The sequence below is a fragment of the Thamnophis elegans genome, chromosome 4, assembly GCF_009769535.1.
Source record: "Thamnophis elegans isolate rThaEle1 chromosome 4, rThaEle1.pri, whole genome shotgun sequence".
Classification (NCBI taxonomy): domain Eukaryota; kingdom Metazoa; phylum Chordata; class Lepidosauria; order Squamata; family Colubridae; genus Thamnophis; species Thamnophis elegans.
The window spans coordinates 85,154,261-85,178,475 of NC_045544.1; the positions used below are offsets into that span (position 1 = coordinate 85,154,261).

A 24,215-nucleotide genomic window follows, 5' to 3' on the forward strand; every position below is an offset into this window, starting at 1 on the left:
TATGCTAATCACTGTAGGCCAAGTGTATAGCAAGTCAGATATAGTTCAAGGAGCACATTTCACATTTACCAACTGGTGCCCTAGAGATGTGGCTTAGGTACAGTTCCCGTTAGCCCTGGTCAGTGTTGCTAATGATAATGAAATTCTTCACAATATGTGAAATAAATTAAGACATGAAATAATAGGGTGTACTACTGGGTTCTTCTACCTTGGACTGGCCCCAAATCTTGTTTATTACTTGTAAAATATTTAGGAAATATATATTCAAGGTCAATTCATTCCTTCTCAATTAAATCAAGGATGTTTTTTACAAAAGTAACATCTGAAAAGGAAGAAAAAACCCACAGGTTTCCAGAACAAAACATAAAGCACCAATAAGCAAATCCTACGATAGATGCCCTAGAAAGAAGCTTGAATTGACGATTCTTATTTAGACTAATTTTATAATAAGCCCAATGTGGCATTTCAATTTTACAATGAGCTGTAATAGCTCCAAAATAATTCAGTTTTAAATTTAAAAAATTTAATATTCCTAAAAACATTTCTAAAGTGACCTTCTCTTCCCAACACAACTCAGTGGAAAGCCAAAGCTAAGTTTTTTTACTAAGAAGATCCAAAGTGGAAAGTGAAATTCTAAGCTTTACAGCTTTAGCATTTTTCCCCGTTGAACAGATTAAACAATTATGCAGTTGTTTTATCAAAAACAATAAAATATCTACATCTCCCTGAAGCAAGTCTAGCTGGTCAAGAGTCTCCTTTTAAGGCTCCAGTTTGCCCAGCATTAGCTCCATGTGTTACTACTAAGGTAAGAAATAATCTGATGCAGGTGGGCAAAATGCTTGTCTTCCCCTAAAATAAGTACTTTGTCTATGCAAAGAGATATCTAAATACACTGACTTGTCAGAAAGGAATCTCTAGGGTAGAAATGCAGGAACATGCATTGCAAGGAATAAAAATAAGCACACAATAAGTTAATAGAGACAGTATACTGATCCTCACTTACAGTTCACATGTAGCTATCTATCTACATAAAAAAACCACTGAAAATGAGCTGCAATCTACTTTAATGTACCAAATCTCTTTTTATAACTTTCAATATCACCGAAGCTCTTCTGGCTTCCTTTGCCAAACTTCCTTTGCCAAGTTGGTCTAATAAAAAGTGTGACAGAATAATAGTTCTGGTGCAGCAAAATATTAAGAGATTTTTGTGGGAGAAATGAAAGGAGTTGAAATGGAAATATTACTTTTGCAGCTAATACTATTTTCAGTAAGAACTCAATTTTGAAAAGTATAACAAGCTAATATTCATTTCCCCTTTATTTTTCTGGTGGTAATAAAGTATTGATCTGGAGGGAAATTATCTTTTTTAATTAAAAAGATGTTACATAGCATATACAGTATCTACATGTACTACTGTATGTACCACTATATATACTTCAGCCGACTTTACGTGTGCTCTTGTTCTGTTTTGGAAAAAAGAAATATAGTGAACTAGACCTTTGTGTATCATGCTTTATGCATAAAAGCCTCTTATTCTACGCTTAAGACTTTCTGAAGAGCAGAAACCAGGGCAAACAAACTGTCCATATTTCCAGAATTCTTACTGCTAGCAAATAAGATAAGCCTCTAGAGGATTCATGATTAAAGAATAAAGCAGTCCCAACTTATCCACTGATCAAGTCTCAACTCTTTATTGAATGGCTTCTTGGTCACACTAATGTTACCCTGCCTAGGAAGAGAAGGAAAGAGAACTTGCTTGCCATTATTTATGGGGTCATTATGGGATCATTTGAGTTTATTTGAGCAATGCCAAATAAACTATTGTGATTACAGAATGGGCAGATGGGATTGAGAGTGTGACATGGTTTCACACATAATACACATAATGTGATTTATTTGAATGTTGGCATAGTATATTATGTGAACCCTTTAAGGTTCATATTAATCTTTGTGAGCTGTGATACATTTAGAACTTTGAGAACGTTTACAGGCGTTCCCACAAATGGTTGTAATGGTAGATACACGCAGTTATTTTAACAGAAGGCTAACTGGCAAGATTGTGTCCCATCACTATAAAAAATACAGAGTGGTTCTTTGCATCATTTACTTCTCGTTTTGTTTTTAATTGAAAGGATATTGAAAGAAAATAGAATCAGGGCTAACATGCAATATGACTAAGCTGCTGAACTAGAAATATCAATCATGATTTGTGACTTAATTAATAACATGAATCCAGCCAATTATTCAGCAAATCAGTGTTACATGAAATCTGGCTATGAATGACATAGGAACATAGCCAAGAGATTCAGATACCTTCATTTAGAGTACCTGGAAGGCAAGCTAATCGATGTCAGCATCAGCTAATCGATGTCAGCATCAAGTCTCCCAGTGGAACAAGCAAAGGATCACTAAAACAGTTCTGCTGTTTGCAATTTGCTTCTTGCTGATTTACTGTAGAAACCAAAAATGCCAAAAGTTCCATGATAGCCCATGGTTAGCTGTTAATATATAAGATATTTTGAACAGCCTACTTTTAGTGGTGTAGTTGTAGAAACCACAACTCCCTATACTCTGCTCTCCTTTCAGACAGTTCCTGTACTTGAATGTATTTCTCTCAAAGAGTGCTTTTTCAATGTTTAAAAAAAATACCCTGCATTATTATTACTGTGCAATTATATAAAGTGGACTTTAAACTTCTCAGTACCAATATTCTCTCAAGACAGATTCTCATTTTACTTTAAGGTAATGAAATCAATCTATCTTATACATAAAGTAAAAAATTAATATATGAAAAATCTGAAGAGGAAGGTTATCAATAATAATTCTATGCTCCAAATGAGCATAGAATGAGTATAATTCTATGCTCCAAATGATTCTGGGTGAATTCAGCTCTGAATACGTGCAAGTAGGTATTCTTGCCTAGATCCTGATATCTGCAGCATTAATAGTCTGAAGAATCAGCTGTGAAGTTCCACGGGAAACTAGCAAAACTGTTTTTTTCGTGTTTCCTATGAAAAAGGTATGGAATTAAGAGTAAAATTCACAAAGTTTTATCCACTGAAATTGGCCTGCTGCCCGTGGAAGCTCTTAAACAGGATCACCATTATTCTTAGATATATAACTGATGAGCTGCAAGGGTGTCCATGAAAGGCTGCATGAGATAATCTGTTGAGAAGTAGAAGATCAGGCCAAAGGTGATGGAAATGGGAAGAGCAGGTAGTGCCTTCTTAAAGACTGCAAGCAATAGAAGAGTTAAGCACAGACCCTAGGAGAAAGAAAAGGAACATGATCAGCAGGACTATACCTAGGGGGAATATTTTTGTACAGATAAATATAAAAAATATTAAAATCCTGTGATACAGAAATAAGAAATGAATGAGAAATTATTTCATCTGAAGATAGTGATTCATGCCTTTGCTATTATAACTCTGCTGGATTCCTGAAAATTGGCCTACGTGGCTGGCTACCCCATGAAGATGAATCAAAGTCTATAGCTGGCACAATTGTAGTTGCTGGGTAGCTGATCTGTAGAAATGGGTTTAACAAAACAAAATGGGTTTAATTCCTTCTCCTGTTATAGCAGCTGCACTGGTCGCAATTCAAGGTGCTGTTTATTAGCTACAGGATTTTTTGGATTGGGTCCATGTTACCCTGAAGCTGTTTACCTAAATCTCCCCTGGTATGTGTCAGCAAGAAGACAGTCTTGGAAAGTTTCCACCTTCCCAGAAGATGAAGAAAGAACAGGAGGTTGGAGGGTGGCTGGTCCCTACCATATTAGCTTACCTTTTACTGCTTCACTAGGTGTGAGAAAAATAAGGGTTTGCCCCACTGTGTTATTAATGTTGTATCCTATTTCAGTCCCCTAAATATGCTTTAGCTGCCTAGAGGTAAACCTATTAACTCGAGTTAGAATATGGATGCTGACATTTTTCTAGCTTTGCTTAAGAGTACAAATGATATATTCCTGAACTTCAATTCCTGTTTCCGTTGGGACATTTTTAATATCTGGTTGAATACCAAATATTTAACTAAACATTTTAAACCAATTTGGGAAGTATAGGTCCACACATCTTAAAATTGCTAAGGTTTTGAAACACTTATTAAATAGTGAAAAAAGAAAATAATATTTGGGTTATCATCACTTTCAGATCTTAATATTAGAAGCTAAACAGAATGCCATATCACCCTAAAGATTCAAACTGATCCTGTTAAAAAGCCCACTCATTATCATTTGAGTAAACCTTCCCAATCAAGTGTGATCCCAACTGTATTGGGATTCACTCTCCAGTCTCAAGTGTTCAAATGACTAGGACCCAATGCTGATAATCCATGCTGCTAACCTTGTTTTATAGTATGCCAAAGGACAAGCAGAGGAATAGGTATTTAAATCATTTTCTGTCTTTTCTCCCATACAAAAAAATAATCCCAGAGCAGGTCACAACTCTGAGATAATTCTATCCTCAGGTTTACACTCAAAAGGAAGCACGACTGGGAAAGAAGCTAAAAGTCCAATAGTACTTGCTCACTGTATTATTTTTACTTACTATGAGGATGGCTACAAAACAAGCCAATGTTGTATTCCAGTCCCCACTAGCAGTGGCAGCTGCTTTGCCGACAAGCACGCTATAGAATATAAAGTCTCCTAGACCCAGCTTGACTCCTCCTATTAGAAGTAAAAATAATCCATCAGATAGCTGCATCTGTCTTTCAACACACATAATTTAAGTTAGGTTTAGCAAACATGACATTTATGAACATCACGGGGCTCTCAGAAACTTCCTTTGTATACCAAATTTTCTGACTTTTAAAAATAAGACCTCTTTTATTTTTATAGGTGCTGATACCACCAGTAAAGATCTACATGGCATAGGATCAGGCTATATGTGGGACCACCTGTCCCCCCATTGTTTCTTCCCACCCACCAAGTCTAGCAGAAAGGGCATGCTCTGTGTTCCCTTCAAATAATGCAATTTTCTTGGGCCCCGGAGACATGTTTTCTCTGTGCTGCACCCAGCTTGTAGAAAATCATCACCAAGACTCTGAAGACCCCAATGTTTTAGTCTTTCATAAGGCCCTGAAGACGGCTGTTCCTCCAGAATTTTGTTCAGGAAGTTGGACAATATCTGGGGGGTTCTCCGTGCTCTCTGAGCTTAGTTGTTTTCTTGCAGACATTTCATATCCAGCCAGGTAACATAATCAGTGCTAAAATGAATGGTGTTGGCTCTCTGTTGGGAAACTGTGATCATCTAGATCAAGCTAAGTCCAAAACATTAAGGAATTACTGGAAGTCTGGCACTCAGAAAAATCATCCATCAACAAGCACAAACAACATCTACATTCAAGAAGATAATCAAAAAGCTAGAAGGAAACAAAAAGGTCAAAACACCTATGCAAGATAGAATAGAAGATAGAATTCTTTATTGGCCAAGTGTGATTGGACACACAAAGAATTTGTCTTTGATGCATATGCTCTCAGTGTACATAAGAATAAAATACATTCACTTAGAATAAAAAGATACCTTGTCAGCAATCAACATCCAGATAAACAAAGACTAACATCAAGATTAATACTAGACCAACAATCAAGTAGTAAACAATTCCCTAATCAAGGAAGCATTCAGACAAACCATTCAGACACAGTAAACTAATCAAGAAATCACCAAGAACACTCCACCAATACTGACAGGGCAAGCCACTTGTAACATAGAGCAAACCCCACTCCCTTGTATCACTGATGATGTTATCTAGTTGGATAATGAAACGTTTGCAAGAAAATGACCAAACTCGAAGGGTGCCAAATGGACTCCAATTCAACCTGATTTACAAATATTTCTTCCCTTGGTAGCAATATCTATTGGTGATGTGATTTTATCTGGGAATATGTAACCAGGACCTCATGAGTTTATATAGTTATATTGTTAAAATAGTGCATTATTCTATTTTAATGTTGCATGCTATCCAGAGTCATTGTTATGAGATGACTGGCTCTATAAATCATTTAAATAAAATAAATACATACATTTGCACCAATCTGTTTTGGTCTTAAGGGTCTCTCTGGATTGGTACAGGGCCTAAAATACTTGCCTCCTCAAAAATGGGTGTTTTGTGACCTCTATACTCACCATTGTGGCCAAGTATACTCACTAGCAGATCTTAAAGATTTAAATGAGTCCTCATCCCAAAAGGATTACATGACCCAAGTTACAAAGTAATATTTTAGTTATTTCCTACATGCAGAATACCATTTCTTTGTGGCCCTCACTTAAGATCACCAAAGCATATGAAATGGCCAACATTTGATTTCTACCTTAATGTAAGGAAGAATCCAGTGTTTCTGCATTTTGTAACCACAGCCACAAAGTAAATTCAGGGCCAATATAAATGAATGAATACACAGATCCAATCTCAAACAGATTTGCTGTAATCCAGGACCTCTCTAGGATATTTCAAAGATGTTATATGTCGTAAAAGAAACAAGGATGGAAATACTTTCATGCTCAAAATCCTTGCTCTTTCTCCGAAATCTTCATTAAAGGCTCAACTGAAGAAAACAACTATCCCACAGCAAAATGACTCTTAGCTTTACAAATCATTGTAATACTTCTTTTAAAGACAGCTGCTCCTATTTTAAAGGATTAATAATAATGAATTTTTAATTTGTTTACAGCGCAACAGCTTACTTTCTTCCTCCTCTTGGCTTTCCTCAACGTTGCAGGCAATTTGGCCAAGTTGTTGGCCAGTTTGATCAATAGTTGAGTTTCTCATTTCTGGAACTTCAGGCTCAGCATATGAGGAATTGTCATGGGTCTCTGCTTCTTCAGCCAATTTGAGGCATAACGATGAGAGAAAGACAAGCCAAATAAGAAAATCAATGTATTACACTAAAATTTAAGGAAAAAATTGTTAGAATAAAAGTTTCCTCTGTTGTAAGAAGACTTTGCAATAATACTGATTTAACCCAGTTGTCATGGAGAAGATGACTGATTTGTTCTCTGTTGTCGCAGAGCTAGGGTGTAGAATGTATAGTTTTCCTAATGTGTTTACAAGGTTCATAACTTCATATGATTGGTCATGCTGGATCTGAATCTTACCACTAACCTACTCTCAAATTAAAAAAAAAACTTTTTTCTGTGCATAAATTGTCAAAGGGTTCAGAACCATACTTCAGTCAGTAATTGAATTAACTCTTTCAATGGAGAGATTTCTAATGCAGCTCCCATACAAGTCTCATGGAAACTTCCCTTTATAATTAGCAATAAGCAGGAAATCCAGTGAATATAATGCCTTGCAGATTCCATTTAAATTCTATTTAAGAAGAAAAGAACGGCCCTTGTTATATCAAGGGTATCAATTACCTGGATCCCGTATCTCCTGAGAAGATCTTCTTTGGGCATTGTCTGGCTTTGCCATTCCTATTGTCCACATCATAGCAGCTGAAAAAAGAGCAAACAAGTTACAACTTATGAAACAAGATTGATGGATTGTTCAAAGTTACAAAGTACAGTATAATCAAAAGCCCATCCTACATTTCTCAATTGTCATATATTAAGAAAATGTGTCAATGCTACAGATACTTGCATTTGCCTATCAGTACACAGCCTCGGCTATGCTGCCCACATGACCATGAAAAAGTCTTCAGATAACACTAGTTCCCTTGGATAGGAAGCAGAGATGAGTACCACTCCATAGATGTCAGACACAAATGGACAGGGAAATCTTTTATTTTTTTACACAAAAAACTATTTGTTCAATCTATCAGTGAGTTATGACATTTCTTTAAACACAAACGCCTTCCATCAATATACACATAAAACTTCTTTGTTTTTTTCTAGGCATATTGGTTGATCATCCAAAAGTTCATGAATCCTGCACTACTGACATTTTTATTTATTTTATTTATTTATTCTCCCTTTGTTGCTTTATGATTTCACAAAATACAAAATACAAATAACAAAGGAAAACCACAGGATGAAATACTGTTGAAGCTCAAATAGTTGACAGTCCATGAAGACAACACAGAACTGGGTAGACAAAGGGTTTTTATTTTCACTCAGTTTTAATTCAGTTTGCTAAATGCACACTTTCTTTAAGAATTGGAATATACACATCAAGTTTATTTAAAAATGCTTGGGGAATGACTAATGACAAATTATTGTCTGAGTTGGAAGAATTTCACATATCATGGAACATAAAATATTTTCTGCTATATACTTCAAAAGTATTGTGTCATAAGTCTGCAGAAGACAGCTAGATGTGTGCACTTAAAAAAAAGCCTTTTTCTAAATGGAAGGCAGCTTAACAGTATTCCCCCCAAAAATTTTTTTTCAAAAGGCAACTGGATTTTTTGAGGTTTTTTTTTCAAATCACTACTTCAGAACCAAAGAAGTTTCTTGATGAGAAGCGAAACATTTTCAAAGGGAAAAAAAAAAACCAAGAAAGTCCAGTTGCCTTTTGAAAAAAAGCATATTTGGGACAACCATGAACTCGATGATTGGGAATCTCCATAGCTGCGTAACGGTACTATTAACTTGCAGATTAGGTCTATGTTATTTCATTTAAATTATTTCATAATTTGCTTTATAGGCAAAAGCAAGCAACACAAAGATGGGAGAAGTACACAAATTCACAGAGACAAATATTTTGGACTTTAAAAATCCTGGGGGAAACCCTTCAGACACAGGAGGCAAAATCAGGTTACTCCCTTTTGGACAGCCAAATCAGATATCACTCCAGTATCCAATTAATTTGATTCCCAGTGGCCTTGGGGTACAGTAATATCAAAATGAAAGAATGGCTGTCTCAGCCATGCTGAATTTGCCTTTGTCTTTTTTAAACATAGAGCAAATTAGGTTTTATCCACACAATTCTTCCCACTGGCCTTACAAGATTCTTCAATAGCCTCACTGTAGTAGGCAATTTAGGAAACTAGGAAAACTAAAGAAGCTGCAATTAACAGGGCTTATTAGAAGTTTATTTTCAACAGGGAGTAACAGTATATCTATCTTTCAATATACCACTGCCATTTCTAGTGGTAGCAGGATCCCAAGCCAAAATAGTGGTTCCTGTTTCCTGCCTAAATTTAAAAATTTACTAGAGAAAATTTGTAATTTATCAAAAGATATCTGGAACCTGGGCATCAGGCCCCATACTTGCAAACACCTAACTTGCAATGCCAAAAATTTTCCTCTTAAAAAAAATGCTGAGATAATCAGGAAATTTAATTTTATATCTATTTCCATGATCTGGGAATATCCAACAATATCTCTGCACAGGACAGAATCAAAATAGAATTTCAATTTTCCTTCATTTTCGCTCTGAGATAATATTTTCAATTAACAAGGCACCACTAGATACTACAACAGGGGTACGGTAATTCTATAAAAGCCAGTCATACAAAAGAAGCCTGTATTTTACTTACAGGAATAAATAAGTGCAGGAAATATTGGCTCATTTCTCTCTTGTGCTGTTTCCACCAACATTCGGAGAGGTCCCTTTGGACATAAAACTGCTATCAAGTCTGTGAACAGAAAAAAAAAACTCAATTTAATCCCAAATAGCATTCTGAACTTCTAATTTTCCTGCTGATACAGGCAGGGAGTTCTTTCACACTTCTCTCAAAAGGTACTTATAGCTTTACTAAATCATAACAATAGCAGTAAAATAGAGCACAATATAAAAAGAAAACATTCTGAATCTTGGAAAGCTTCCATTTTGAAATGAGAGAGGAGATAAAGGCAATTTCAGACATCAAACCAGAGAAAAAGGAATTCAGGGAATAAAACACTCATATAATATAAGCAATGGCAGGGAAATAAAACCACCAAACTTTATATGGCACACAGAATCTAATTCTTCTTGACAAATGCAGTCCAACCTTACCATTCGGCAAAGCAAGGTAGCGGATTATGAATTAATTTTATATCACTGAAAGATGGCAAACAATCTCTTACTTCATTTATATCCAGCTGCAAATTCTTCTCAGTCTCTAATTACCCCTCCTTTGCAATTAAAATATTGTGAAGAAATGTAGCCATATAATAATTGAAAGAGCAAAATGGGACAATTGGAATGAAACTAAGAATTGGAGAAATACTTAAGTAGAAACATATTCTTAGACTGCACAGGATTAGTTTTGAAAAGTATTTTTGTATGCAGGCAGTACTCCACTTACAGCCACAATTGAATTCAAAATTTCTGTTCTTGAGACTTTTGTTAAATGAGTTTTGCCCCATTTTACAACCTTTCTTGCCACAGTTGTTCAGTGAACACTGCAGTTGATAAATTACTATTCTGGTTGCTAAGTAAATCGGGCTTCCCCATGACTTTGCTTGCCAAAAGGTTGCAAAAAGTGATCAGATGACATGTGTGAACCAGATGTCAAGTACCTGAATTTTGATCCTATGATCATGGGGATGCTTACAAAGGGTTATAACTGAAAAATTACCATGTCACTTTTTTCAGTGCAGCTGTAACTTTGAACTGTCACTAAATGAAATAAGTTGACAACCATCTATAGTACTTAAAATTGCCCACAATCTCTTAACATGTATTTTGGAAACAATTATCAAAGCTTTGCTGTGATTGTTGTTTCAATGCATCTGACTCTGAGCCACATTCCAATGTCATAATGGATAATGATTATAATCAGTTACCACAGTTTGCTATCCTTGTGACTGCACAGGGCTACATAGAACAGTTAGAATATTTCTACTCTCATTTTTGACAAACTATGGCTTGTCAGGTTTGGAAAGCATTAGTGGCTATTATCAGAGTGGAGCTTGCAAGCAGATTAGAGTAATACCCAAACCCAGCCTGGAGAAGACTATAATAAATCAAGATTTATTGCCATATTTGAATGCAACTTTCTGAATACAGGTTCCAAAGCTGAAATAATCTCTCTGAAATGAAATGCACAGATTTAATATTTATCCTTATTTATGATTTCTAGGACACAGCATTAATTTGATTTAGTCTCCTCACAAAAGGCACGCTCAGTTTGCAGAGGATGATCACCTTACAAATCCTTCTGTTGTAGACCTACCATAAACAGAGATGCCTCCCAGGATGACCCAAGCTGACCACTCTGGCAAGTATTTAATGAAAACTAAAGCCATCAAGGCACTGATCATAATGAGATAAGCTTGCTGAAGTTTCAAAGGCCCCTTCCAGTGGATGCAAATCATCCCAACTGCTCCAAAGTTCCAGATGACAAAGAACAGGGTAGGGTAATCCATAGCCACATTGTATGTCTTGAGTACTTCGCTGTCAGACAAAAAAACAAAACAAAAACAAAACGTAATTTACTGCTATGATGTAGTAGCTGTGAACTAACAGCACAAGGTGATCCTGCACTATAGAGAAGTGAAAAACAGGGAAGTTACAAATGTATGACCAAAATCATGTGCTGTATAACTGACCTTCTAAGGCTCATGGGATCAAAATAGGATCAAAGTACCTGATCCCATGTCATATTACAGTATGTGTCCATCAGTGGTGGGTTCCAGATCCTGTTGCAATTGGTACAGTCCAACGGGGTCTGGTGTCCACCACATGCTCGCACGCACATGTGTCCTTACCTCCGCGATGTTTCAACTGCTCTGCGGAGCATTGCGGCGGTGCCATACTCTCCATGCGTGTATGCGGAAGTGCCGAAGAGCTCAAATACAGATAGGGGGCTTGGGCGGGCGGGTGGGCACTCTGGAGCACCGTACTGGAACGGTACCCAGTGCTCCTGGGAGGCACCAGGGCGTACCGCCTGCACCCCACCACTGGTATCCATCTTGCCAAGCAGATACTAATCTAATCAAAGCTCTTTGGGATCAGCATTTTTTTTCAGTAAGTTATTATGTGATGTCAAAGAGAAGACAACAACCACATTAGAGATGTTCTACAACTACTTAATCAATAAGCCATCATCTCCAATACAAATCCCTTGGAAGTGTGTGGGAAAGCTGATATTTTAATTCAGAATATAAAATACATATGGATCAACTAGAGTAGGAAGGGGATATTACACATTGCCCAACAACTAACTAAACCTAATTTTAAAAACTAACAAATAGAAGCAAGAGCCATCTAGTCTTGTCTTATCATAAATATATTTCAAATACTATCTGAAATTTTGCTAACACAGTCAACCTAGGTGCCACACAATTATACAAATACCATTTAATGATCTGGCATAATTACTAAGCAGTGACTGCTTTATCAGACTATAAGAAATATGAGAATGAAAGTAAAGCTCCAACAGACTATTCCCTTCTTTAACCATATAAATACGCTCATTATTTAGGAATTAACACTCATCTTTAAGAATTTACTTTTTTCCTCTTCCCTGCTCATGCCATTCTCTTTTTGTGTCATGTTTCATCTTTTTTTGCTGATCATATATGTTTTCCTGTTATTCTTCAAAATCTGAAGGAAAAACCCTTGCAAATCATGTAGCAATCCCTCACTGGATCTACACTAGCCTGTGTCTATGCTTGTTTAAAAGAATATTAAGTGATTTAGGATTCACAGTTCTCACTTACCCAAGATAGATGTAAGTGAAGAGAAACAAAAGCATCAGCGATGAGAGAATCAGCCACCCATGAATGAACTGCAAAAGATGACAATATGCTATTTAGGTCTCTTTCTTGCACATTCCAAAATAACTACATTGACCTGGTTTTGCTGTAGGTCTCTCAATTCACTTCCTAGCTAAACGAAGCCTTCCCAGCACATGGAGTTGCACAGAAAGCTGTTACCTTCCTACTGAAGTGGTACCTATTTATCTACTTGCTTTTGAACTGCTAGATTGGCAGGAACTGGGACAAGAATGGGAGCTCACCCCGTCACATTGTACTTGGGCTCTTGAACTGCTGACCTTCCAGTTGACAAGTCCATCATCTTAACCACTAGGCCACTGTGCCTCTTATGTATTGATGATAAATGGTGCGAAATATAATCTCAACATATTCTGGCACTAGGGTAGAGAAGTTTTTGTTGTGTTAAAAACTTCCCTCTAGAAGAATTCACTTTGATCTGATGCATTATCAGCAATGCAAATCTGTTTGAGGAATACAATTTTTCAACCTGTTTGGAATGAAGGATACCTTATTTTGCCTCTAGTGTCCACTCTTAAACATCATATAGAATAGGGGTATCAAAGTGAAGGCTCGCAGACTGGATCCAACCCACGGGGTGTTTAAATCTGGCCCATGAGGCCGGCTTGGAAAAAGCAAAGGACCGGCCATTGGTGTCTCTGGCAGCCAAAACAGGGTGTGGGGAGGCCATGCACAGCCCCCTATGTCTGTTTTGGCTAGCAGAGTGCTGCAGGAGCCGCCAGGCCGAAAATGGGATGCAGGGTACCCTGTATATTCCCCCGTGCCCCGTTTTGGCCGGCAGGAGGCATCTGTCCTATCTCGCCCCGCCCCGCCTGGCCGGCCCACGGATAACTACAATGCTGGCCCTTGAAGAAATTGAGTTTGACACCCCTGATATAGAACATATAGAGGAGAAGAACCCCTTACAAAGTTTAATGTGTCAAGATAACCCTAGAGAAAGATCTTATTTCTTTTCCAAGAGTTTGAATAATTTAAAGTATTGAAAAATAACACTGGGTTTTTCTAAATCCTGCAAAATTCTTTAGAATATTACTTTTCTGCAGTCAACGTTTTTTAAAAGGTATGATGAAAATTCTTCTGTTTCCAATCCATGCAAAAATGCAGTCGAATTGCCTAAAATGGCGTTGCAAATGTATACCATAAGAATCATTGAGGATCATGCCTAATGAATGCTGATCTGACAGAATTAATTAAAAGGCTTTTATAATTTGAGGCCCTTGACTAACATATTCAAAGCCTTGCCTTATAGCAACGATATTTGTACAGCAGAACCAAAAAGATTGTCATCACTAGAATAACACTGATCATAATGATGGTATTCAACACAGAGCTCAGGAGACGTTGGCCCACATAGGGGGTATCTTCACTGAAGGGGGTATAAATCCTGAAAGAAAAGCAAAATATCTTAATAGAAGCAGCTCATTGACTACCAAGACAAAACCTAATCCCTCCAAAATATACCATTTCCTTGAAAATAAGACCTCCCTGGATAATAAGCCCTCCCTCAAACATCGAGCGTTTGAGCGCATGCATGAAAATAAGCCCTCCCCTACAAATAAGCCCTCCCTGAAAATATTGCAATGCAGCAGCAGCCATGAGGTGACCTCTCTGAAGATAAGACCAAGTACTTATTTGGGGGGGGGGGTCAAAAGAAAATAAGACCCTGTCTTACTTTCAGGGAAACACGGTATGTATTACAAAATGCCAATCTTTAGCTCAAACACAGAGGCAATAGAAACAAGACATTTATAAAACAGGCAAGGTAGCTTTTGAATTTACTGTATCTTTAGCTAAAGTACCATCCCCCTATCAAGGTATGCTGGATTTCCACTCATTAATTTCTATCCAGGATGGCAAAAGGGATTTGAACACCAAAACATCTGAATGATTCCAAGTTGGAAAAAATTGAGCAACTTGTTATGCGCAGATTATGGAAATATCATTGAAGTACAAGGATTTTCAACAGTCATCCAGATCATAGTTGTCTCAAAAGTACATTTTGGATAAAAATGTGGTGGATTATGCAAAATATCTTTAAAAGAAGGATAAAGTTTACTCCCCAGTTATTTTTACTAGGTATATGTACGGACTTTACAGCGGTAGAGACTAATTTGGTTCTGCACCTAATAACGGCAGCAAGACTGTTGGTGGCGCAATACTGGAAGAAGGAAGACTTGCCTACAACTCAAGAATGGACATTGAAAGTCACAAACCTAGCCGAGATGGCGAAAATATCGGCATATCTTAAAGACCATTCAAATGAGAGATATAAACGAGACTGGAAAAAATGGATTGACTATATACAAAACAAATATGGGACTAAGAAATTACAGATAGCCTATGCTTAAGATTAGGAATAATCTAAACTGTTCATAGCTAGTGCAACAGGAAGAAGCTGAGTTCAATGCAGAGATGTTATTAACTTCTTTTTTTTATTTCCTTTGTTTTAATATATTGTAGACTGTGTTTGTTAAAATCTATACCGTTTACGGGCTTTGGGAAGTCGGGGGGGGAAGGGAGGTGGGGTGTTAGGGGGGAGGGGGGATACATAGTATGTGTATATTTTAAGGTAACGTGTCTGCACCTGTATACTGTTGCTCGTTAATTCCACTGTAAAAATAGGACAAGCTGAATATATTAATAGATTGTAGAAATACACCGAAGGGAGGAGTAGAGAGATAGAAGAAAGAGGGGTAGAGAGGGTGGGAGAGAGGACTGGAGGGAGGGGGAGGGGAAGTAGGGTAGAGGGGAATGATGGAGGGAAGATGGAAAGTTGGAGGGGGGCGAAAGAAAGGGTGTATGGAGGGTTGAAGAGGTACATTGGGTTTTTATTTTGGGGGGTACTGCTGATAAGAGGAATGGTTGTGTTTATTGTTTAATGTTATATGGCCCCGGTTATGCACAGTATATATGTGACTGTACGAAAATGAAATGGAAAATAAAACACATTTACACCAAAAGTACTTTTTCAAGAGGCAACTGTTTTCTTTGACAGTGGTTTGCTTCTTTGAAGACATTTCGCCTCTCATCCAAGAAGCTTCTTCAGCTCTGAGAAGCAGAAGCTTCTTGGATGAGAAGTGAAATGTCTTCAAAGAAAAACTAAGTCCAGTTACCTCTTGAAAAAGCACTTTTGGGACAATGCATTCATTTAGAGTCTGTGAGGAATCACTTACAGTTGCCCATTCTTCTCAGTGTAAAAACGGACTGACTTAATGGTTGCAACAACGACAACCATGCAGAGTGTTACAGGCACAAACAGCATGATCACATGCTTTGCTCCATATTTTAAGGTCAACTCTTCTTCCTCATTATCCAGCACAATGTGTCCTTTTGCTGCTCTTTCTGGATCAGGCCCATTTCCCTCCGCTTTATTAGAGCTGCTAGTGCTGCCAGGACGTCTATTCTGCAATAACAATAAACAGAAAGAGTTAGCAACTGCTGTGCAGATCTACTTTCCCAACAAAGTTCTTTCTAGACTGCTTAATGCCTTCAAAACCTCTTGCCAAAAGAGTCGTTTCAGACATCTAAAAATCGAGAAGATGGAAATATTGTAGGAAACTGAGGAATAAAATAAAATTATTCAGGAAGTTGCTGTTTTCAGAGGTTAAGGAACATGCCCAGCAACAATAATTCCTCAGCTGAAATAATATGACAGAAGGATGCACAAAATAATCCAGTTCAATACTACCTTCTTTCCCCATCTTTTGTCCCACAATCAAATTCTGAAAATACAATATGGATCCTCACAATTACATGATCGTCCTTATTCACGGCTAAAACTTCTCTCATGAATTGTAAAATAGTTACTATATAGAATCTATAGAGTCTATAGCCAGTTAATCTAAGACAGGACTAGAACTCATGGTCTCTTAACCATGAGTTCTAGTCCTGCCTTAGGCACAAAGCCAGCTTGGTGGCCTTGGGCCAGCTACTTTCTGTCAGCCAAGGAAGGAGACAATGGCAAATCACTTCTGAAAAACCTTGAGAAGAAAATTGAAGGAAAATTTACAAGAAAAATCCAGGCAGCCTCAAAAAAAATCAGACACAATTAAATGAAAGGAAAAAGAGAGAAAACACAATTGATGGCACACAGATATATTTCTTCTGTGAGAGCACATCTTCACTTGTGCAGTCTTGCCATGTGATGTTATGGTAGGAGGGAGGGTCTTGAATTTATCAGCCACTAGCTGACTTTAAAAATTAATGTGATTTCCTGGTGTGAGAAGGTGGCTCAGGCTCAAATACTTTAACACAGCCAGCCCAATGCTTTGGATGTCAACTCCATACCTCCAGCCAGAATGATTAATAGTCCTACTTGGTTAGTACATAGTCCAATATATCTGTGATGGGGGAAGAGTGGGAAAACTACCCTAATGTACTTGAACATCTGAAACTGCCAGTCTAGTCCTTTGAAAGATGTAAAAGAAGGACTCACAGAAAATGACCTCACACACAGAACAGCATCACCATTATATATTATAATTGGATGCTACTCAGACAAAGGAGCAGATTTATTTTTTGTTAGCACGTGGAAGACAAATCTGATTCTAACTAAATTTAGACGTTTCCTGATACTACGGTTCAGCATTAGAACTGCCTTGGGATATAGCGAGTTTCCTTTTCCTTGACCTATTTAAGTAAAGGTTGAATAGCCATCAGTCAAGGACATTGTAATGGGTACTGCATTGCATAGGAAGTGATGTAATTAGGGACTTTTTTCAGGGCTCAGATAAAACCCGATTTCATTTAAATGCAATTAAACTAATTTTCATTCATTAACTACAATGAATACTAATATCTCATATTGTATGTATTAATGATTTTAGACTCTTTTCATCCTAAAGGTTATTGAGCAAAAACTTTTGCAGACAGTCTAATCTAGGGGTGTCAAACTCGATTTCACTGACAGCGACATCAGGGTTATGTTTGACTAACACATTCAAAGCCTGGGTGTGGCCAGCTCGACAGAACAGACTCCCGAGCTCCATTTTCAGCTGTGATGCCTCCTGCAACTATCTGCCAGTGACAACACAGCTTGGGAGGCCACCTGCGGCCACCTGCGGCCCTCGCGAGCTGTTTTCCGCTGCAACAGCCTCCTGCACTAGAGGCACTGCAGGCCAATCCTTTGCTATTTCAGGGGCGGCCATCCGGGCCAAATCTAAGCACCCCAAGGGCTGGATCCGGCCCATGAGCCTTGAGTTTGATATCCCTAGTGTAGTCTAAAGGTGACTAAATGCCTTCTACAATACCTGCCAATTCTAAGCAAAGCTACATATGCTTTTCCAAAGATTCTTACCCTGTGGGAAAGTGTTTCTGTAGCTTCTGATGCTTGTGCTCCATCATGATAAGAAGGCAGAAGGGGGCTTTCAGCTGACATCAATGATGTCCTTTCATTGCAAGGTTCCTCTTCACTGTCAGAATTGTTCATGAAGGCGATCATACTTCCTTCTTCATGGAGAATCTTAATCACACTCCAGACACTGCAGAAATAAGTAATGTAGAAGAGTAAAAGCAAAACAAACTGCCTAGAATAATTACAAAATTAAAGAGCCTGTAACAAGATAGCTTTGAAAACTATTTTTTTTCTGAAATAACCAGTACTCCAGAACTATTAAAAATATTTCACCTTTATTTAAAGTTTTTTTTTTTATGCTGTGGTACATGATAGACTCTACAATAGTGCCTATGAGAGCATTCAAGGTGTGCTGGTGGATCACTGCTTAAAGATGAATCAGTAACCAATTCAGTCTTGGGCTGCATCAACAGAGGTTTATATCAAGATCAAGAGAAGTATAGTTACCACTCTATACCAGACCGGTGAGGCTATATTTGGAATACCAGTTCTGGTCACAATACAAAAACAGATGCTGATGTCCTACAAAGATAACAGAGAAGAGAAACAAAGATGTCTGAAAGCTAAAACCCATGAAGAACAGCTGAAGGAATTAGATATGTTTAGCTTCATGAAGAGAAGACTTAGATGAGACATGATAGCAGTCTTCTAATACTTGAAAGGCTGCCACAGGGAAGAGAGCTTTGACTTATTGTCTATTCTATAGTATTTGAGGGTAGGACAAGAAACAATGGGTGGAAGCTTGTCAGTGGGAGATCCAATCTGGACATACAGAGGAATTTCCTGACAGCAAGAACTATTATGCAGTGGAACAATGTGTTTCCCAGAGTTGTGTGTTCCATTGCTGGAGGTTTCAAGAAAAGTTTCTACAATCATTTATCCAAACTGATATGAGGACTCCTGCCTTGAGCAAGAAAACTGGACTAGACAACCTCCAAGGTCCCTTCCAGCCATACACCACCAAGCAACATCTGCCTATCCCAGGTCTTCGAGAAGAATTCAATAGGTAGAGAAAGATGCAAAATCCAGTCTAAATATCTGGTTGAATATGCAACCAACAATTATTATTTTGTTTAGATATTGCCTGATTCCAAGACACTCTGGAAGATGTACATTTAAAGAAAGAATAAAAATGGAAAACAATACTTTTTTTATTGAGGGGAAAAGAAAATATAGCCTAGCTCCAGGTTTGAATTGAAGAATTGTTCATAAGATACAGCAGATACCTAGTTCCACCAACATTCTTGCTTTTTCACCTGGTTCTGGTTAGCAACCCTTGAAAGTCTAATAAAAGTAACACAACAGTAAAGTCTGAGTTATATTCATCCTTGGCTTAAATCAGTTAGAAAAAAAGTATTAGTGGGCATTGCCAGAAGCCAAATTATTACTGAAAATACACTGGTCTGATAAGAATAAAATATTACATGAAATTTTAAAAAAAGCATTTAGAGTAAACAGACCTGAGCAGAACTATGTATCTATTTAAAAACACAATAGAACTTCTCTGCTTGCAAAGATAAACCACATCCTTTCTCTGTAGAGGTATTTTCCATTGGCTTTAAATTCCAATATACAGGGAGGCTTTTCTGAGCCAAGAACAATGTCAAGCTTGAAAGAAAGCTTAAAAATAAAAAACACAAAGCAAAACTAATAAATGTTAGGACTGCAAATCTTATATTTAATTCATGTTTATTTTAAGTGGAAAGATAAAGCCTAATATCAACACCCAAGGATGAATATTTGAAAGTAAATATTATTACTTTCAACAAAGCTTACGCCACATTTAGTGCATACAATTAAAGTACCTGTGTAGTTTGCAGTCAATGTGCCTGCCAGATTCCTCGTCCCACTTAATTTTGTACTTTCCCAAGAAATGAATCTGGTTAAAATGAGGAGCTAATCTATGACAAATTTCAGTATTACGATCCAAAATGCCTTGAGTCACAATATGACCTCACACCTTTTTTAAGATTATAGAAATGTTGTTTCCCAATGCTATTTGAAAATTTATCCAGCAATTCAGAAATAGCATAACTGTAAGAAACATCCTTTAGAAAAGTAGGTAGAGAAGATAGCAGGTAACATTTTAATTGATATTTGGCAGCCATTTTGTGCATTCAGGCTCATTCCAATAGTCTTTTGTTATTATATCCAAAACATGTGTCAAAATTCCAAATGCTGCTACTAAGCACCAAAAGTTGAGGAACACTATTACATTGGCCTGTAGCCTGAAAAGGTTCCTTCCCATGATTCTGTTAAATAATCTTTCACCAACCCTTCTGTCATTAGAAAACCAGCATAAAGCTTGCTGTTTCCACTGTCAATATGTATCCTGCTAAAGGAAACGTCCCACCTAATGATGATACCCTTACTTATTGTGTGCAGGGCATATTAAGGAAATGGTGGATCCCGATTTTGCTTTCCTCTCCCCTCAACAAATGTCACCAAATGGCAGGAAAATATCTACCTATCATTCTCCGTAATCATGAATGGACCTGTTTAGGTATCTTCAAAACTTCCTTAAAGCTTTGAGAAGGTCCAGACAATTGATTCCCAGACTGGAAGAGTAGGCAAAATACAAAAGCAGATGTGTTACTTCAGTCTTTATTGTTTATGTAGTGAGTAAAAAGTTGAGTTCTCCTCTGCCACGGCTTCCTCTTTTGGACCTATAAGCTGTTATGTTTGACTAGACAGGGGGATGAGACTGCATGGTGTGCACACCCTGGGGCCTATCATCAGGCTGTTTTAAACATGGGTTTAGTACTCTCCTGAAAGAACACTACACCTATGTTTTACAATAGCTCAGTCAACCAACCACAGGAAAACGATTCCATAATGTCAGAGTCTTCCTGATTTCCAGGGCTTGTCATTTGTTAAGTGGTGTAATTCCTTTTCCAAAGTCAGTTCTGTAAGTTTGGAATCCGCTCAGGGATCTACTAGGTGAAAGGGGTAGAGGTTTGAAGGACCCAGACATTCATACTACACAAACCAGAATGGCCCTGGAAAAGAGGAGGCCTGCCCATACCAGCAAAAGCAATGTTTTTTTCCCCAAACTTAGCAATTTTAAGATATATGAACTTCAGCTCCCAGAATTCCACAGTCACCAATCACACAATTACAAAGAATACCAAATGATATGCCCCAGAGCCTTTATTCTCCAACCAAACTGGTTTCAAAACTAATTGCATTTGATAATTGTTTCCCATAATGCAAACTCTTTACAGGGATGGCACCTCTGGGGAGGAATATGTGAACATATATTGTATGTGTAACAGAATGTTCTAAAATCTATCTTGGGAAAGCATGTACAGAAAACATTGCTGAAAATTCTGTAGGACAATTACAGGACAACAGCAATTAAGCTGGGTTTTTTTTTCACATTTCCCAGAATGAAAACCCACAATTCCCCCCCCCCCCAAAATCACATCTAGGTATTTTCCCTGGCCGATTTCTGCTTCTTCAGGCATACAACAATGGAAATAGGCTGAAGAAGTTCTAACTGATCTTTTATAACTGCTAATTGGGCAGTTATTCACTGGAGGCGGAGGAAGAGAATGAGGTTTTACTGCATATTCCCCACGTATTTACTTTGAAAGCAGTCCATTCAATTCAATTCAGAATAGAGCTGGAAGGGACTTTGAGAGGTCTTCTAGTCCAACCCCCTGCTCACGTAGGAGACCCTGCCTATACCATTTCAGACAAGTGACTGTCCAGTCTCTTCTTAAAAATCCCCCAGTGATGTCGCACCCACAACTTCTGAAGGCAAGCTGGTTAATTGTTCTTTTACGAAGTTTCCCCATAAAGGTGAGAATTGCTTCTAGTCCGAGACTTCCAACTACTGTCCCTTCCGAGGGCTTGCAGCCTTAATCTTATCCATTTCCTAAGGAAGCCCCCCCCCCCCATTAAGGATGCTCATTTTCACACTGAAAGCTCCCCCTATCTTTCCGAATGAAGATCCTTTTCTACCGAGATTGCACCGCATGCGCCCGAGAGGCGGCAACTTTGCACCGAATCAGGCAAGATGCCGAAATGCAAAGCGTCCCAAACGAAGGTCTCCCAGAAGCCGGCCCAGGAAGTAGATACCTACGAAAGAGGCCGGACTGCTTTTTTAACGGAGCGCGCGTCGACAGCCGCTCCTAAGGATCTCTCACCTGCCTGCTTCAACGCTGCTCGCTGCCTGGGAGCGATTCCGTAGGGATGCAAAGCCCTGATTATCGGGGCTCGTTGTTTACCAACTCCTCCCTACGGAAACGGAGACAACTTGACGCCCTTCATTAGTTGCAGCACGACCTATTTCGGAAGGGTGAGTTTTGATGAGCGCAGCGTATTATTGCTCCAGCCGGCTGTCACTCACGAAAACGCCTCCTTCAAGCAATTCCTCATCCAATGAAGGAGAACGGCCGGCAGAGCAATTTGCCAATGGAGAATGAGCGCTGTCAAGCAGAAGCAAAAAGGGAGACCGGGGTTAAATCAAGCCTGGAGGATTAGTGGCTCGAGGGCTTTGCTGTACGAGCTGCGATGGAAGAGATTCCTTTTTGTTATTGCTGCAGTACTTAAAAAAACTGGAAGAATTGCATGTTCTTGCTCTTCTTAAATAGTAGCTTTTTATTATGTGTGTAATTTTGAGATTGTGTATGTCAGTGTATGAATATAGCAATAGCACTTAGACTTATATACCGCTTCATAGTGCTTTTACAGCCCTCTAAGCGGTTTACAGAGTCAGCATATATCAAACATTTGCTTAGAGAAACTCATATCTGACAGTAGGGTTCCTGTAAATATGACTATTGCAGTGTACAAATATCTAGTAACTAAAATATGTAATATTGTATGGCTGAGCTGAATACTGAAAGGAAAGTAAGGAAATTATCAGTATATAATTTCTTATGATGTTATTTTATTTGAAAGTGATATTTTTCTTTATTAAGACCAAAAAGTTATAGTTACCCAACTTGTGTGACTGTAATTTCAGGCAAAATATATCAATATTATTTATTATGTTTTATCCAAATCATAAATCCTGAAAATAATTACAAGTTGTTGAAGAAAGTTAGCAAACATTTATTCCTACTCTTTTTCATACTAAATATACTCAGTTACAGCAAAAGTTTTTAACCATTAATGATAAAATAGATTTTTAATTTAAGTTCCTTATCTGCCCCCAAAATGTAATGTTTTTAGCTGTGCGATTTTTGTTTTTGTTTTTTTTCAGAAAAAAAACAGTATGGCAGTTTAGAACTTTTTCTATCTCTAAGAGCTATTTAAATGTTTACAAGCTTTGCATGCTATTTACTATCACATGTTAAGCATCTGACCCTAGAGGAAACTTAATTACTGTTTCTAGTGATTCTGATTTGTATTGCTGAGTACCTTGGGAGTATAGACTGTTGAAGTGAATCCAGAATATTTCATTTAAGATCTTCATTGGCAAAGCAGATAATGTTAATGAAGGAATGAGGATCTAGTGGCAAGTACAGGAGTGTATTTTGCCTTTGTTATATGTTTACTTTTTTAAAATATGCATAGCTTCTATGCATACATACAGGTAGTCCTTGAATTACAACCATTCATTTAGTGGCCATATGAAGTTACAATTGCACTAAAAAGATCAATTATGACCGTTGCAGCATTCCCAAGGTTACATGATCAAAATTTGGACGTTTGGCAACTGGCATGTATTTATTATAGTTGCAGTCTCCTGGGTTCATGTGATCCAGAGGTGGTATTCAGAAGGTTCTGAACAGTTCTGGAGAACCAGTAGTGGAAATTTTGAGTAGTTTGGAGAACCGATAAATATCATCTCTGACTGGCCACACTCCTATCTATTCTTTGCCTCCCGAGTCCCAGCTGATCAGGTGGAAATGGAGATTTTACCGTATCCTTCCCCTGCCATGCCCATCAAGCCACGCTTACCAAGCCACACCCACAACTGGTAGTAAAAGTTTTGAATCCCACCACTGATGTGATCACCTTTTGCAACTTTCTGACAAACAAAATCAGTGGGGAAGCCAGATGCTCTTAACAGCCATGTAACTAATTTAACAACTGCAAGTGATTCACTTAACAACTAGGGCAAGAAAGTTCATAAAATGGGCAAAACTCAACAACTCAGCTTAGCAAGAAAATTTTTGACTCAGTTATCATCACAAGTTGAGGAATACCTGTAGTTTCTGTTTATATGCTTTCCTCTTTTTATTAGAGAGCCAGAAACCCAGAGACTCAGTTCTAATCCCACTTTAGGCATGAAAGCCAGATGG

At 37.9% G+C, this 24,215-nt stretch overlaps 1 protein-coding gene across 7 annotated transcripts in view; it reads right to left on the reverse strand.

Annotated features, from left to right (window-relative positions):
• Nucleotides 1–471: 471 nt before the first annotated feature.
• The window catches only part of PSEN2 (presenilin 2), a 49,809-nt gene continuing 26,065 nt past the window's right edge, over nucleotides 472–24,215 (reverse strand). The window contains exons 1-11 of one of the 7 annotated variants that reach the window (XM_032215282.1): nucleotides 22,110–22,260; nucleotides 17,902–18,085; nucleotides 15,779–16,008; nucleotides 13,848–13,989; nucleotides 12,531–12,598; nucleotides 11,042–11,262; nucleotides 9,419–9,517; nucleotides 7,356–7,433; nucleotides 6,681–6,809; nucleotides 4,545–4,663; nucleotides 472–3,265 (exon numbers count right to left, since the gene is read on the reverse strand). In XM_032215282.1, the coding sequence (XP_032071173.1) occupies nucleotides 3,110–3,265; nucleotides 4,545–4,663; nucleotides 6,681–6,809; nucleotides 7,356–7,433; nucleotides 9,419–9,517; nucleotides 11,042–11,262; nucleotides 12,531–12,598; nucleotides 13,848–13,989; nucleotides 15,779–16,008; nucleotides 17,902–18,045 (1,386 nt within the window). In that variant the 5' untranslated portion in view covers nucleotides 18,046–18,085; nucleotides 22,110–22,260 and the 3' untranslated portion in view covers nucleotides 472–3,109. Of the gene's footprint in view, nucleotides 3,266–4,544; nucleotides 4,664–6,680; nucleotides 6,816–7,355; nucleotides 7,434–9,418; nucleotides 9,518–11,041; nucleotides 11,263–12,530; nucleotides 12,599–13,847; nucleotides 13,990–15,778; nucleotides 16,009–17,901; nucleotides 18,086–21,924; nucleotides 21,999–22,041; nucleotides 22,261–24,215 lie in introns of those variants that run through there. The other 6 variants (XM_032215281.1, XM_032215277.1, XM_032215283.1 and 3 more) reach the window with 6 other exon arrangements.